The sequence below is a fragment of the Varanus komodoensis genome, unplaced genomic scaffold (assembly GCF_004798865.1).
Source record: "Varanus komodoensis strain SLA01 unplaced genomic scaffold, ASM479886v1 scaffold51, whole genome shotgun sequence".
In the NCBI taxonomy this organism is placed as follows: Eukaryota; Metazoa; Chordata; class Lepidosauria; order Squamata; family Varanidae; genus Varanus; species Varanus komodoensis.
The window spans coordinates 5,166,245-5,181,698 of record NW_025336100.1 but is presented as its reverse complement, the minus strand read 5'-3'; the positions used below and the strand labels follow the sequence as shown (position 1 = coordinate 5,181,698).

Here is a 15,454-nt window from a genome sequence, read left to right as displayed (position 1 = left end):
CCCAGAATATGAGGGGTCTCTAAATTTACAGGGATTCTTAGGGGATTAGGGGATTCAATATTAGGGGATTCTTCCTCAGCAGGAATCCTTGAGGACTGGACTAATTGTTTACTGCTCCTGTGTGGTCTGTAGAAGCACAGGCTACCTTAAGTCCCCAGTTCTGCCCACCTGTGATTGGAAAAACACTGTCTGTGTAACTACACAGTCTGGTGGATCTCTCATGTCTCTGATCCCTTACTGCCAGCATTAGCATCTTCATGAGATCGCACCTGCCTCTTTGCTTTTTGCACTGTGTTCAGCCTCGGCTCCACACAGCAACCCTGTTATTTGGATCATGCTGTCTTTCAGACTGCTTCTCTGTGTTGATCTCGGACTCTGTTTGGGAATCTGCACTTTGAGCTGGCCTTTTTAGCCAAGTCAGTTTGTGACATCCATGGCTTTACCTCTCCAGTGTTGTACTCTGACTTTTTTCTTCACTACATGCAAGTTAGAGGCAAGACCTGGACCAAGTTGAGTCAAGATGGAGGGCTGGTCACTGGCAGCTGCCTCCAGGCTTAGCCTCTCTGCCTTTCAAAATTTTATATTTTACCTATTGGCTACAAAATACTAGATTATTTCCTGTTTTATCCTAAAAGCTCAGGATGCAAAACATTTTAACAGTAACCCTCCTAATCTAAGCTGAGGGCTTGTGAGTTCAAACCTGCCAAATTAGACTTTTGGTTAAATTAGAAATTCATCCTGAGTTTTTGCACATCTAAGCCCATCACTTGGTCTCTTCTCCTGTACCAGGTTTAATCTAAGTGAAAGCTAAGACTATGTGCCTTGGTTCCTCAGTCCCATGGTGGAAGGATGGGGGTGTTTCAGGAGCACAGAAAAGAACACACCAGTTTTCCTTTTAGATGTCCTTTCCCTGTGTTTTTTAATAAATATTTTTAAATCCTCAGCTTCTCAGAATACAGGTCGAAGTTCACCCCCTCCAGGGTATGTTCCAGAGAGACAGCAGCGAATTGCTCGTCAAGGATCCTACACCAGCATCCATAGTGAAGGAGAATTCATCCCAGAATCCAGTGAACAGTGTGTAAGTGTGAAGTAAATGGAACATGTCAGAGTAAAACTATCAGTACCATCTGTTCTCCTGGTCTGTGTTCTCTTTTAGAGTGTTACACAGGAAACTGTCTTATACAATGCAAGACTATTAATTCAGCTACCTTGCATTGTCTGCAATAACTGCAGAATTGCAAAGTTTCAAATGGGACTTTTTTCCAGCCGTACTATGAAATGCTGGACATTGACGCTACAGCCTTATGCATGTGCTGTATCACTGAGTTGCAAACCTTGTCCAGCCTTCTCATGTTCTTATGTGTAGCTGCTTATCTGCAGGTGCTGATCTGTATATGTACACAGAGAGAGCTATTTTACTGTGCTTTACTATCATCAACTTTTACAGTTTGGTTCCAGGAGACAGCTTCTTCTCTTAGATGCTGAAATGCATAGTTGGTCCACGGGGATTGCTTTTTCCAGTGAGATTGTTTCTGCTGAGCTCATCTCTTTTTCTTACCTGTTCACTCCAGTAAGACAGCATGTCCACTTGCTGAAGTATGATAATTTGCATATGGTGTTTATGAAATACTGAAGTATTCCCCCCATGCATAGACTATGGCATCCTAATCTTAGAGTGAATGTTATCACTCAGACATAACATGCATGGACAAATAAATCAATTTATATTGGTCAATTCTAGCTAAATTCTCTACAGTGCCTTTTTGGTTAGATTTTCAAGACCAGACCAGACCAGAGCTAATTCAACTTGAATTTCTGTGACCTTCTCTTATAGTTGTTGGATCCTTTAAGCAGTGCTGAAAGCTCTATATCTGGCAGTTGTCAGTCCTTGAGCCAGTCAGGAGACAGGTATGGGCCTTAATGGTTTTGAAATGCTTTTTGTGCCTTTTCTCTATCTGATCTGCGTTTTATTTATTTATTTATTTATTTAGAACTTTTATATACCGTCCTTTATGTATGACATCTCAGGACAGCTTACAATATTAAAATCAGAATACAATAAAACAATACAATATGATAAAACAATATATACCCAATAAAAATAAATTGTATCAAAAGCGACTGTTAAAGCCATTAAAATACTAATTTTTTGAAATAATGATTGAATAAAAGGGTTTTGACCTGGCACTGAAAAGAATATAGGCTCGGCGCCAGACGAACCTCTCTGGGAAGCACATTCCACAATATTACTGTTGCTTAGTTTATCTTCTAGTGAAATTGACAATGACTCTGGGTATGAGTTTCATTCTTTTCTGCACAATTTGGCTTTTTTTAGTTGTTTAGCTCTTTTCTTTAGTACTTCTGTTATCTGCTTCTCATACTTGTGTTACTTGATTTCTAGTAGTTGATTAATGCAGTTTGATGCATTTCCAATAATGACTGAATAGTGTGACAGTGGTGTTTTATAATCCTGCAGTAACTATTACCCAAAGTGCTACTGAGAAGTAATTTGTTAGTGCAGCCAAAAGCCAAGAAACTAGATCTCAATTAGCTTCAGTTTTTAGGATGAATATTTTCCATGTGTAGCTAGGCCAGAAATAAAAGGGAGAAAGTAAGATTACCTATGGCAAGACTTTTTCTCATGTAAATTTCTTATGGCTTACTGTAGTGAGAAGTAAAAATGTTCCATTGTGATGAAAACTCAAGGTGGTTTAGAATGAAAATCACTCTGCACAATATATAATAATATGTATTATAATAATATATACATTATATGCTCTGTATTGTCTCAAGCAAGACTAATTGCTAAAAAAAGTAGAGTTGGATAAAGAATTCTGTGACTCTTAAGAAATTTATTTTCTCTGTGTCCTCTTTTGCCTGTTAGAGGACTTTCCTTTTCCAATCGGTGCATCTTTGACCTTGAATCAGAAAACCCAAACATATGATTTCTGCTGGATCAAATCAAAGGCCCGTCTAGTTCAGTATTCTGTTCCCACAGTGGCCAACCAGGTGGCTATGGGAAGCCCACAAGAAGATCATGTGTGCAATAGCAACTCTATCACATGCTGCTGTACTCTAAATGAAACAGATAATCTTGTAGTAATTAATTATCTCATTAGAGTATGGGCAGACTGCTACATTTTTGCCATCGTTAATAAATTCCCAATAAACTCTCATTGAACAGAAGCAAACAGCTCTAAGTAGTCTAATATAATTATCAGAGGATCTTAAGGTACCATCAGCAAAATTATATTACACGCATCTCTCTTTAAAAATGCAGTTTCAGAGCAACTCCACAAAATATTCCGAAAGTCAGCTTTTTAAGTTTTATACCTCTAGCACACATCACTGGTATTGCATGAAATTTATCATGTAGGGTAAGGTTGGCAATGTGTGGTCCTTAAGATGTTGTTAGACTGCAACTTCCATCATTCCTCACCATTGGCTCTGTTAGGACTAATAGGAGATGGCAGCCAGCCAACATCTGGAAGGGGAAAGTTACTCAGCTCTACATAGGAACTCAAGTACAACTTGTACATGATTTGAAATAATTCTCTCTTATCCTGATGCAAGATAAGTAGGACCTTGGGTACCATTTTTCAAACCCAGACATCTTTGTGATAAGAGGTTTCCTCTGACTGAAACTGTAAATGCAGCCTCTGATAGAATTCAGAAGCCCTAGGCAGATCAGCTATAGAGGCTACCTGTTGGAGTCCAGGATATGGGTGGCAGAACAACAGACTGGGCATCAGGACCCAGGCAACTAAGCCAATGTCCAAATAACAATCTTTAAGCAAGTTAAGTAGTCTGAGTTGAGAGCCAAGAGTAACAGAAGCACAAGGCAAGGTACAGTCTACTTAGACAATAACATAGTCAGGGTAGGTCCCATATAACCAGCAAGGCAGTCAGTAACCCATGAAGCGATACAAACAGGAGAAGATACCTTGGGATCAGGGCAGAAGCCAGGAACAGGATCAAAGACCAGACACAGGAACTTGGTCAGTGATGACCAGGCAGTAAGCGGGACTACAGCAAGTCAGGAGACCTTCATTGCTGAGTCAGCTTCTAGAGGGAAGAGCCACTTATATAGCTTTTCCTTCAGGGCTTCCAGGTAGTGCTGCATTGTTTTCAAGATGTTTGCAGACTGACAGTTTTATAATCTGCTCCAGAACTTTCCCAGGGATTTACATTAGACTGAGTAGTTCCCAGGTTCTTCTTTTCCTTTCTTGAAGATACAATAGGGACATTAGCCCTTCTCTAGTCATCTGACACTTCCCCTGTTCTCCATGATTTCTCAAAGATAATAGAGATTTCTTCCACCAGTTCCTTTTTTACTCTAGGATGGAGTTCATTGGGGCCTGGAGATTAGGACTCCTTCAGCCCAATTAGATGTTCCTTGACCTGTCAATCATGAACTGCTATCCTGCTCCTTCAGCTTGTACTTCCTTTTCATCATGGAGGTTATAGATCTTCATTTTGCAGAAGACAGAGCCAAAATAGGAATTGAGCACTTTTGCCTTTTCTTTGTCATCTGTTATTTTGCCATCCACAATGAGAAGTTGAACCCCCATTTCTTTCCCCTGTCTTTTACTATGCACATACTCCTAAGCAGACTTTGTAGTAGTATTTGTTGTTGTTCTCAGATGCTCTCAATAGGGCTACTAAACTCATCTCCCAGTATTTCTATGCAGAAATATGTATCTTTAACATATAGTGGAACTCTGCTCCCTCTCTGTTACTTTTGTTTTTCTTGAGGAGCTTATACACTTCAGTTACTGAATTCCAATCATGTGAGTCATCCCACCACATTTCAGTTATACCTATCAGGTTGTATTCACTCTTCTGTGTTAGGAGTTCAAGTTCATGCTGTTTATTTCCCATACTCCAAACATTAGTATATATACATGGAAGACCATGTACTTTATACTCTAGCTTTCTTCCTGCATTTTTTGTAAGACTATGATCGGGCACTGTTAGAGCTGCTCTCTCTGTTGTTGTGCATGAGTCTTTTTCTGTTGCCACGTCTAGGTGTACTTCTTCCTACCCTGTAGGATTCATTTTAAAGCCCTCCTGATAAACCTTTTCATCCTGTGGCCAAATGCCCTCTTTCCAGTCCTTGTAAGATGCAACCTAGCCCTTGCAAGCTGTTAATCTTCATGGTCCCAGGAAATGTCAGATCTCCAAAAAGTTTGCATAAAAACACATGCAATACAATACAAAAGGAAAAGTAAAATACCACAAAATAATAAATGCATTAAAATGTTTACAAGAGGGGCAGTAAAAGAAAACTGTGTCATGTTTGGTTACAAGTCAAGGAAAAAGTTGAATGAATAAATGCATCTTCTTGAGAGATCAAGAAGAAATAATAGGATTGTACTTCACCATCTTCCTCCTGAAGAAGGTAACCAAGGATGATTTCTTCTCTCAACTGAGCCTAGACTGAAACAGATCCAGATAATCCCTTTTGTTCAAGAGTGCCTTCAGCTTGGATGCCCCTACCCACCCTTTTTGGGGCATATTACTCTAAAAGGGAGCACTTGTGGCCAGATGATTATTAGCATGGGACCCCATTATTCCAGGGAGGATTTTTCTCAGGAGAGGTTGTAGTACTACGTCTTTCAACTGAAATATTTAGAGAGCCATATGTAACTCAAATAAGGCTACTGGGAAATCTTGCTTCTTTTCAAGAATACTAACATTTACAATAGCAAAATACAAAATCAGTATAAATGGAATACGATGCTCATAGCAAATACAAATTCAAATACAATATTAACAGCAGAGCAATACAAAATCAAACGAAGTTACTTAATACAATAATATTCATAATATTAAATACTGAAATACAGCAAACACTCTCCTCAGGCCCCAATACACACCTGCACAGATTGGCTGAGAAAACACACCCAACACAATCCCCCTCAGCATTTCCCTTCCCAGCAGGAAAAGGAAAAGATTCCATCTTCACAGGCCCACTGAGCTGCCCCTTCCCTTCCCAGCCTCCTCCAGTGAAGAAATGGTGGGGAATTGGCAGTGTGAGCACAGCTAACCCCATGCTGGTCGGGGTGAGTGAGATGCCGCTGTCATGCGCACTGTCAGTATTTGGGACAAGGGCAGCTGGGTATCAGGTCAGGGCACCAGGACCCAGACAACCAGTACAATATACAGGCCCATTCCAAATCATAGGCAGTCCTGATATCAAGGCAGTTAATAGAAGTGCAAGGTAGGTCAATCCAGATAGAGCAGAGCAGTCAATACTAGTCAGGAGTTGAAAGCCAGAGAGACAAGCCAAGGAGAAGCTGGAGCAGGTAAAGACAGGCAAGGTCCAGAAGCAGAGGCAAGAGCAAGGTGACTGACAGTTTCCAGAGCAGGTTCCAGACAGCACAGGGAGTTCCAACAACATCAAAACACTTTGTTGCTGAGGTAGCATCTGAAGGGGAGAGCCGGTTCTTATATAACTCTTTCCTCAGGGCTCCCAGGTGGTGCTCGTAATATTTCAGGGGACTGCAATTGACTGTGGGCCCAGACCTGCAACGACCAGGGCTGCTATCCTGCTCTCTGTCCAGAAGAAACACGACGACTCAGAAGCGGTCTCCTGGACCATCTAGTCTGACCCCCGGCTCTAGCCGGCTCCACTCATGACATGCCTCTGCTCATGACATGCCAGAAGAGGGAGCCCTGGTGCTGCCTCAGAGCCTCACATGTGCACATGACAGCAGCTCTTCATGGACTGGCAGGAAATGCTGGTGGACCAGTGGTTGAAAACCACTGTTCTAGTGTGTTTCTCCATACAAAGTCAGTAAACAGGGAGTCTTCCACATAAAGACACTTAGAAGCAACTGCATCAGTGGCACTTTGGCATTTCACCATGCAACAGGGGCCTTAGACATACTCTCATAATTGGATACCCCACCTCTACAGGGAAGGACTAATTTAAATTACCATGACAATATAGAGGTTTATTATCTCATTATCCCCCTCCCTTTACTACAGATTCTAAACAATTTAATCTATGCTATGTTTAGTACTAATTAAATATACTGTGTACTATTTTTATAGAAATGACACTTTTTAAAAAGTTGAAATACAACACATTTTCACTGTATAATCTTTGAGACTGCAGAAATTCCACAATGCAGACACACACTATTGGATTCAGACACACTATTGTCATTTATTTGGGTTTTAGTTGCCCACCTATTTGCAGGGTAGGTGCCTCTTTTTATCACATGATTATGAAATTTAGGCAATTTCCATTCTCAGTTCTTAAAAGCAAAACTGAATTATTCCATAATCCTTTACTTCCAAACAGCCTTTCCTTCCGAAAATCCTGCATGTCCCGGACTCAGAGTTTCCCAGACCACAGGCAAGATTTTTCAGGTAAGTTAGTTGATTGTTCTGATGGTAACTGAAAGGTGTGAGGAACCTATTTCATAGGTTTTTTTCCTCTGCTCTATAGTCACTGTATATTTCATGTATGTGTTCAAAGTAAAGAATGTGTTTTGAAATGTGCAGGCAATGTGTCTGTAAACTGCCTGGAATTACCTGGCTTACAGACTGTTACAGGGTGGATATCAGTAGTAAGGGACCAGGTCAGTTCCACTTCTCAGATTCTCTTGCCACTGCCAGGTTAAATGTTTCCTGATCTAGGAGGGAGACACATATTAATGTGCTGCTTTCTCTTTCAAGAAGGTCTGGTGAAATGAAAACTATTCCTTTAATTATTAGAAGAGCAGATATTTGGATAAAGTAATAGTCATATGTCAGCTGCCCTAATATCTCAGTAGGATCAGGGCTGGATTCTGTGCTCTGAACAATTCAGTGAGCTGTTGTTATTACTCTTTAATCGTTCTGTGCTTTTTATGCAATATACATCTTTCCTCCAACATTTCAGTCCAAAATATTAAAAAAAATTCATAACCTTTAGAGATACAAAAATTGCAGTTTGGCTAGATCACATGTGGGCAATTTGCATTTAATAATAATATGCATTTGCTGCATATTATTTCCCCCATGTACATTATCCTCTCTCCAGCTTGCCCAAGAGCTGTGTCCTAGGTTGTAGGGAGTGTGATTGTGCAGGGGAGGACAATAGATGAGAAAGGTCATCCCTTTGTGCCATTCACCTGGTTAAAAGTATGGTCCTTGTGTTCAGCTGATTAACCCTCCTCTCCTTGCATGTCAGTCATCTCCAGTCTTCCACATCACCAGCCTAGGCCCTTACACTGCTGACTTCCTCCCCTGCCCACCCAACAGACCTGCAGACCTCCAGCTCTCCACCCAGCATCACACCAGGCCCTTGGGGTAAAATGGGTGCCTGCACCTGCATTATTTGGGTCCATATTTTAGCTATCAAATAGATTGTGTAAGGTTTGTGCATCTCCTGTTAAGGTTTGTACTCCTCTAGTAAAAGTGTTCCTGCAGTGATGAGATTCACTGATTTTTTTCACCCCTTAGGACCTCTACTAGCGTTATCTTTTATGCAAAGGCTTCATGTTTACTAAGGTAATGTGTTCTGCTGCTTTGTCTCCATCCTAGACCATGAGAATCCAATCTGTGACAAAGTAGAGAAAGGTGGAACATACCCTCGGCGTTACCATGTCTCCATGCAGCACAAAGATTATAGCGATGGTGGGTATTCCTGTGCTGCAGGAAGGAACCTTGCTTTTAATGATAAGGTAGCCACTTTATATCCTAGTAGAGATGTCTGCTTCTCCAGCTGCTAGCACCTTTCCTTATTTTGAAACTGGTTGGCAGCGCTAGAAGGATGAATGAGAGAAATTACCTTTTCTGAACTGCAATGGCTTTAAAAGTAAAGGGGGAAAAGATCAGAAATCAGTAGGATGATGCTAATTCCTGTATTCTTGAGGGTTATACAAAGATGAAAATAAAGTATACCCTGACATACCTCATATATTGCTGTCTCTTAAAAAGAGCATATGTTCAAAATACATGAGTAATTTGAATTAATTTATTGGATAATTCTGTAAATAAACTAATTTTCCAACACCAGGGGGTTTCATCTTTTCCTTACAGGTCGGAAGACATTTCCTCGCATTCGGCGCCACCAGGGCAACCTCTTTACACTGGTGCCATCAAGCCGCTCCTTGAGCACCAACGGAGAGCACCTAGGCCTGACAGTACAGTATTTTGACCCCCGTGGGCACCTGCGGTGTGCTGACAGTGAGAATACTCTCATCATGCAGGAGAGGAACATCCCGACAAAGTGTAAGCAAATGTGTAGTAGAGGGAATACCAGAGGTGACAGCGACTTTCCTGTACATTCAAAATGGACAAATGGAAACCATTCTTTACTGAGCCAGCAGCCATCATAGGCTCTAGGGAGAGCTGCTAGCATTTAGGGCTTTCTAACAGATATGATAAAATTTATAAAAGAGATGAGAAGACATTGAGGGGAAAAAATACCAACATTCAGGGCAGTTTTCTGAGGATTTGATTTTCACTTTTTCTGCCAGTAAAATTATTTATTTACTTATGTATTTGTTTATTTTAGAATAGTGGTAAAATTGATGAACTGTCTTTTGGAATCTTTTTATGGTAATCTTTATGGTGTCTTTTTTCACTCAAATGTGTAGTATACAGATTTTAATATAAGACAACAGTATTAGAGAATTCTAACTGCTTTGTATGTGTATATCAGTGTTTGGTAGTATAGTACCCATGAGCACCAATTCACCCCTCCCACTTAAAAAAAAACCAAAAACATTTTCTTAGCAGCAGCTGGGGTGGGCTATGAAATAGGCTTCTGTTTCTGCTGAAAATTGTGGGTTCTAGTTGTTTAGTGTGTTGGGGTTCAGGTTCCATCTCTGCCTTGTACTCAGTATTTTCAGCAGTTAATTGTTCTTTGCCAAATGCATCCACACCTCTAAATGTTTGCTTAGTCCTCTGGTACATGTGGACAGCAGATTCAAGATCTTTATGTACCTTAAGTGTGCTGCCATTTTCATGAAAAGCACACATCCTTTTCTTGTGAATGATTACTTGCTCTCTTGCAGCAATCTTTAATCTAGTTTGCAGATGCTAGACTCAAGTATCCTGTCCTTTTGCTTGTATAAGCTAAGGCTATGCACTTAACCTGGGAATAAGGTATATCTAACCCTATATGCACTTACCTGGGAATAAGTCTCCTGTACAAAAAGGAGATTGTTTCTGTGGACGTTCTGGTGCTTTGTATGCTTATCTAGAAGTAAACTGCACTAAAGAGCTTAGGGCAATAGGATAATTGTATTATTATGCTACATTTTATAAATGATACTTTTTAGTATGTACATGTGATAAAATAAGATAAATTTTGATAAGAAAGTATTGCACTTTTTTTTCATTTTGACCAAAATTTTGATTTTTTTTCCCCTGAGGGCACAGGGAAAGGAAAATCCTAGGGGTTTTTTTTTCCTGTATGACTCCAACATCCTCAGAAGTTTTTAATCTCTAAATCATTCTGTCTGTGGCTCTTAGTTATAAGATACATAAGGACAGTACTGTTCTATTTAGCAGTACTGGGGATGAATGATAGGAGAAACCATTTTGCCATGCTTAGAGGCTCCCCTGAGGCTTTTGAGTCATCATTGATGAGAGATGGCCTTTGGTGTGCATAGCAGTTCTTGTGAACTTAAGACTGACAACTGTATTTTAAAACATCATTTATATGCCACAACTTGCTGTCTTAACTTGGAGTTTGGAAGCATATCTCTGTCTCTCTCATGTGTTGCTTTTAACCCTTCAGAAATTTTATATAATTCCTGTTGATGTGGATAGAGAAATATTTGAGGGTGGCATTAAAATTGAAGTAACTGTTGTATTGAACAGCTCCAAGTGCTCCAGTCAACTGGCGACGAGGAAAACTCCTTGGACAGGGTGCCTTTGGTCATGTGTACTTGTGCTATGATGTGGATACAGGTAGAGAACTTGCAGCTAAGCAGGTCCGGTTTGACCCAGAGAGTCCTGAAACAAGCAAGGTACTTGCATGTCTAGCATTCAGTAAATGTTCTCCAACAGTCTAATGCCTGTTCTAGCAATTTCTTCAACTAGATCTTTACTGAATAGGCTTTCCACCTGTTGCACAATTCAGCTATCCATATGCAGTTTAGGGGATGTTCCTCATCTACTGATCTTGTTGAAATTGTTGGTGGAGCTTCTCCCTGCTCTTCTTGCACCAACTGCGACCACATCTGGGAATGCTTCTCCTCCTCGTACCACTTGAATGGGTGTCAGAATAGGTATGTGCTCTTGTGTACAATTCACACCTAAAAGTTGGGGTGGGTCTTGAAAAGATGAAAAGATAGAATGGAGGAATATTCTGGCTACTTTGAGATTGCGCTCTTGGATCAAGTTTTGGTCAACAGTGTATGATAAGTGCAGCATTCATGGGTGTATCTCCGATGGTGAGAAGCAAAAGAGATCAATGATAGGAAAACATTTGGGATTTGAGTGGGAGGGAGAGAGGTTTACAGTGCAAGGTCTCCAAAGGAAGCTGCAAAACTGTGATTATAAGGTACAAGTGGATAAACAAGCTAGTTATCAATACTATAATATGATGCTCAGTCCTGAGATTATGGTTTGTTATGCCCAAACAAGCCTGGGTTGTAAGCCAGCTTTAAACAAGGATTTGTGGTTGATTTACTAATACTGGCTTTCTTGAACTCAGTAAAGCACAATCCCAAATTAATATCAACTATATGGTGTAACTTTTCCAAATGAGTTGCAACCTGCATCAAGATGGAATTCTTAAATGAATAACATTATACTGTATACTGGTTGGAGCAGGAGAAATAACTTCTTAGCAAAATCCTGCTGAGAGCTTTTCAGTTGTATCACTTACAATTATAACATGTCACCTCGCTGCATATACTCATTAAGGATCACCGTAAACAGTGCTATAATCATGGTTTCCAGTACTGTGAGAAACTATAGTTTAATGAAACCCAATACTCAACTTCTTTGAAGACAAATGCACAAGATGAAATGAGAAAGATGAGGAGGGAGCATACAAATACAAGGCTAATTCTTAGTTCAATAAACCAAGATTTATCATACCAAGGTCATTATGTCTCTTGTAATTCCTCTACAGAGGAACATTTGTGGAAAAGGCCAACATCCTGTTTCTTTACCAACATATAATAACTGCTCTCTTTATGCTTTCAGGAAGTGAGTGCCTTGGAGTGTGAGATTCAGCTGCTGAAGAACCTTCAGCATGAGCGTATTGTCCAGTATTATGGATGTTTGAGGGACCGAGGAGAGAAGACCCTGAGCATTTTCATGGAGTACATGCCAGGGGTAAGAGTTGACTTTGTCCTCTAGGAAACAGTTGTCGTATTTTTCTTACTGCAGTGGGCTGCAATATTGTTTGCTTTTTTAAAGTACTGTTCAATACTTTTCCTGTAAAGGGATCTGTCAAAGACCAGCTGAAGGCTTATGGTGCACTGACGGAAAATGTGACTCGCAAGTACACAAGGCAGATTTTGGAAGGGGTCTGTTACCTTCACAGCAACATGATTGTACACAGAGATATAAAGGGTAAGAGACAAAGTGGGGCAGGTGATCAGTTAATGCATATGTACTTATATTCCTTACTGTGATGCCTGTGCATGGTTGGTTAGCATGGCTGGATTCAAACAGCAGAAGAACATGTGGTTCAATGACAACCTCCACTCAAACTTGAATGTGATTTATTGTGTTCTGAGAACCCAATGACTAGCCCAAAGTCATTCAGTGAGTTTTTTGACTCAAGGATCTCCTGAGTCCCAATCCAGTGTTGTAACAACTAAACCACACTGGCTTTCTGGTTTGAACTTCCATGTGAGAAGGAAATTTTTGCAGAAAACCAACTTATAAAGGGATGCACTTAAAAGCACATGCTGACAATTGTCTGCTCTTTTATAATAAGCTTCTATAGAAATGTCAGACCAAAATCATGGCATGGGGAGGGGACTCTAATCCTGCCACTGTGTTACTGTCCAAAATCTCTGCCCATCCACCCTCAGAGACTGCCATCTGCACCAAAATAGTCATTTGCAGCCAGTAGTCTCTCCAGGGCAAATAGGAGTATTTGGTTGATCTGCATGTGCAAAAGGACATGGTGTAAACCCTCTCTCCCTCTCTGATGCAACAATCCCAAGGTGGATTGAAGCCCACAACAAGGGTGTTTTTGAAAGACAGACAGACAGTTATAAGCATGCACATTAATGTGGTGTGGATTTTGCTACATCATGATGATCCATACAGGAAAAAACTTGATCAAAAACTGGACAAATACATACATAAATAAAAATAAAACTTTTGTTCATCTGTAGAGTTGACAGTTTAAGACAATGTATTCTGCAATTGATGGCAGTAATTGTTCCACTCCACAGTTCCTGGGAAAAGAGACAGGACAAGAACAGGACAGAAGTGGGGAAGCATTCTTTTTATTTCTTCCTTTCTCATACCACAAATGTAGATTACCTTCCCTCAGTATGCATTTTCTCATCTTTCTACACTTCTTGCAACCTATTCCAGATTTGACTAATGTGTTGTAGACTATCTTGTATTGGTGAACAGTTTAGTGTATCATAATGGGGTTGATAACTATACCTTCATACTGTACATTCACTCATTTGTTCCTCAGGAGTCAATTTTTACCCTAACAATACCCTACCTAGTCTTTTACTCTTTTTTCCCTTAACTATATCTAATGGCTCCTTCATGGATCACTGCCTGGTTGTGGCGAAGGGGCTTGCATAGCTCAATGAAGCTATGAGCTATGCCATGCAGGGCCACCCAAGACGGACAGGACATAGCAGACAGCTCTGACAAAACATGATCCACTGGAGAAGGAAATGGCAACCCACTCCAGTATCTTTGCCATGAAAACCCCATGGACAGTACCAAAAGGCAAAACGATATGATGCCGGAAGATGAGCCTCTCAGGTCAGAAGGTGTTCAATGTGCTACTGGGGAAGAGCAGAGGGCTAGTACTAGTAGCGCCACAAAGAATAAAGCGACTGGGTCAAAGCCGAAAGGACACTCAGTTGCAGATGTATCTGGTGGTGAAAGGAAAGTCTGATGCTGCAAAGATCTATACTCCATAGGAACCTAGAATGTAAGGTTCATGAATCAAGGTAAGCTGGATGTGGTCAAGCAAGAGATGACAAGACTGAACATCAACATCTTAGGAATCAGTGAACTAAAATGGACAGGAATGGGTGAATTTAATTCAGATGACCATCAGGTATACTACTGTGGGCAAGAATCCCTCAGAAGAAATGGAGTAGCCTTCATAATCAATAAAAGAGTAGGAAAAGCAGTACTGGGATACAGTCTCCAAAATGACAGAATGATCTCAGTTCGAATCCAAGGCAAACCATTCAACATCACAGTAGTCCAAGTCTATGCCCCAACCACTGGTGCTGAAGAGGCTGAAATTGACCGGTTCTATGAAGGCCTACAACACCTTCTAGAATTAACACCCAAAAATGATGTCCTTATCATCATGGGGGATTGGATTGTTCAAGTAGGAACCCAAAAGATAAATGGAATAACAGGCAAGTTGGGCCTTGGAGTACAAAATGAAGCAGGGCACAGGCTGGTAGAATTTTGTCAAGAGAATACAATGGTCATAGCAAACACTCTTTTCCAACAACCCAAGAGACGAGTCTACACATGGACATCACCATACGGTCAACACAGAACTCAGATTGACTATGTGCTCTGCAGACAAAGATGGAGAAGCTCTATCCAGTCAGTAAAAACTAGACCAGCAGCTGACTGCGGCTCAGATCATGAGCTTCTCATTGCAAAATTTAGGCTTAAATTGAAGAAAGTAGGGAAAAGCACTAGGCCACTCAGGTATGACCTAAATCATATCCCTGATGAATATACAGTAGAGGTGACAAATAGATTTAAGGAATTAGATCTGATAGCCAGAGTATCTGAAGAACTATGGACAGAGGTTCGCAACATTGTACAAGAGGTAGCAACTAAAGACATCCCAAGGGAAAAGAAATGCAAGAAAGCAAAATGGCTGTCTGAGGAAGCTGTACAAATAGCTGAGGAAAGAAGGGAAGTGAAAGGCAAGGGAGAAAGAGAAAGATACACCCAGTTGAATGCATAATTCCAGAGAATAGCTAGAAGAGATAAGAATGCCTTCTCAAATGAACAGTGCAAAGAATATAGAATAGAACTATAGAATAGGGAGGACCAGAGATCCCTTCAGGAAAATTGGAGATATGAAGGGAATGTTTCATGCAAAGATGGGCATGATAAAGGACCAAAATGGCAGGGACCTAACAGAGGCAGAAGAGATTAAGAAGAGGTGGCAAGATTACACAGAGGAACTATACAAGAAAGAGCTTAACATCCCTGATAACCACGATGGGATGGTCACTGATCTTGAGCCAGACATCCTGGAATTTGAAGTCAAATGGGCCTTAGGAAGTCTGAGCAACAACAAAGCTAG

The 15,454-nt window shown here is 40.6% G+C and overlaps 1 protein-coding gene across 3 annotated transcripts in view; it reads left to right on the top strand.

Annotated features, from left to right (window-relative positions):
- MAP3K3 (mitogen-activated protein kinase kinase kinase 3) overlaps positions 1 to 15,454 on the top strand; it is a 73,168-nt gene that overhangs the window by 47,894 nt on the left and 9,820 nt on the right. For all 3 annotated transcript variants that reach the window (XR_006416398.1, XM_044447247.1, XM_044447248.1), the window contains 8 exons: positions 945 to 1,078; positions 1,835 to 1,908; positions 7,313 to 7,380; positions 8,539 to 8,631; positions 9,037 to 9,228; positions 10,828 to 10,976; positions 12,163 to 12,294; positions 12,405 to 12,534. Coding sequence is in view for 2 of the 3 variants with exons in the window: in XM_044447247.1 (XP_044303182.1) it covers positions 945 to 1,078; positions 1,835 to 1,908; positions 7,313 to 7,380; positions 8,539 to 8,631; positions 9,037 to 9,228; positions 10,828 to 10,976; positions 12,163 to 12,294; positions 12,405 to 12,534 (972 nt within the window). In the remaining variant the exon portion in view is untranslated. The remainder of the gene's footprint in view (positions 1 to 944; positions 1,079 to 1,834; positions 1,909 to 7,312; positions 7,381 to 8,538; positions 8,632 to 9,036; positions 9,229 to 10,827; positions 10,977 to 12,162; positions 12,295 to 12,404; positions 12,535 to 15,454) is intronic.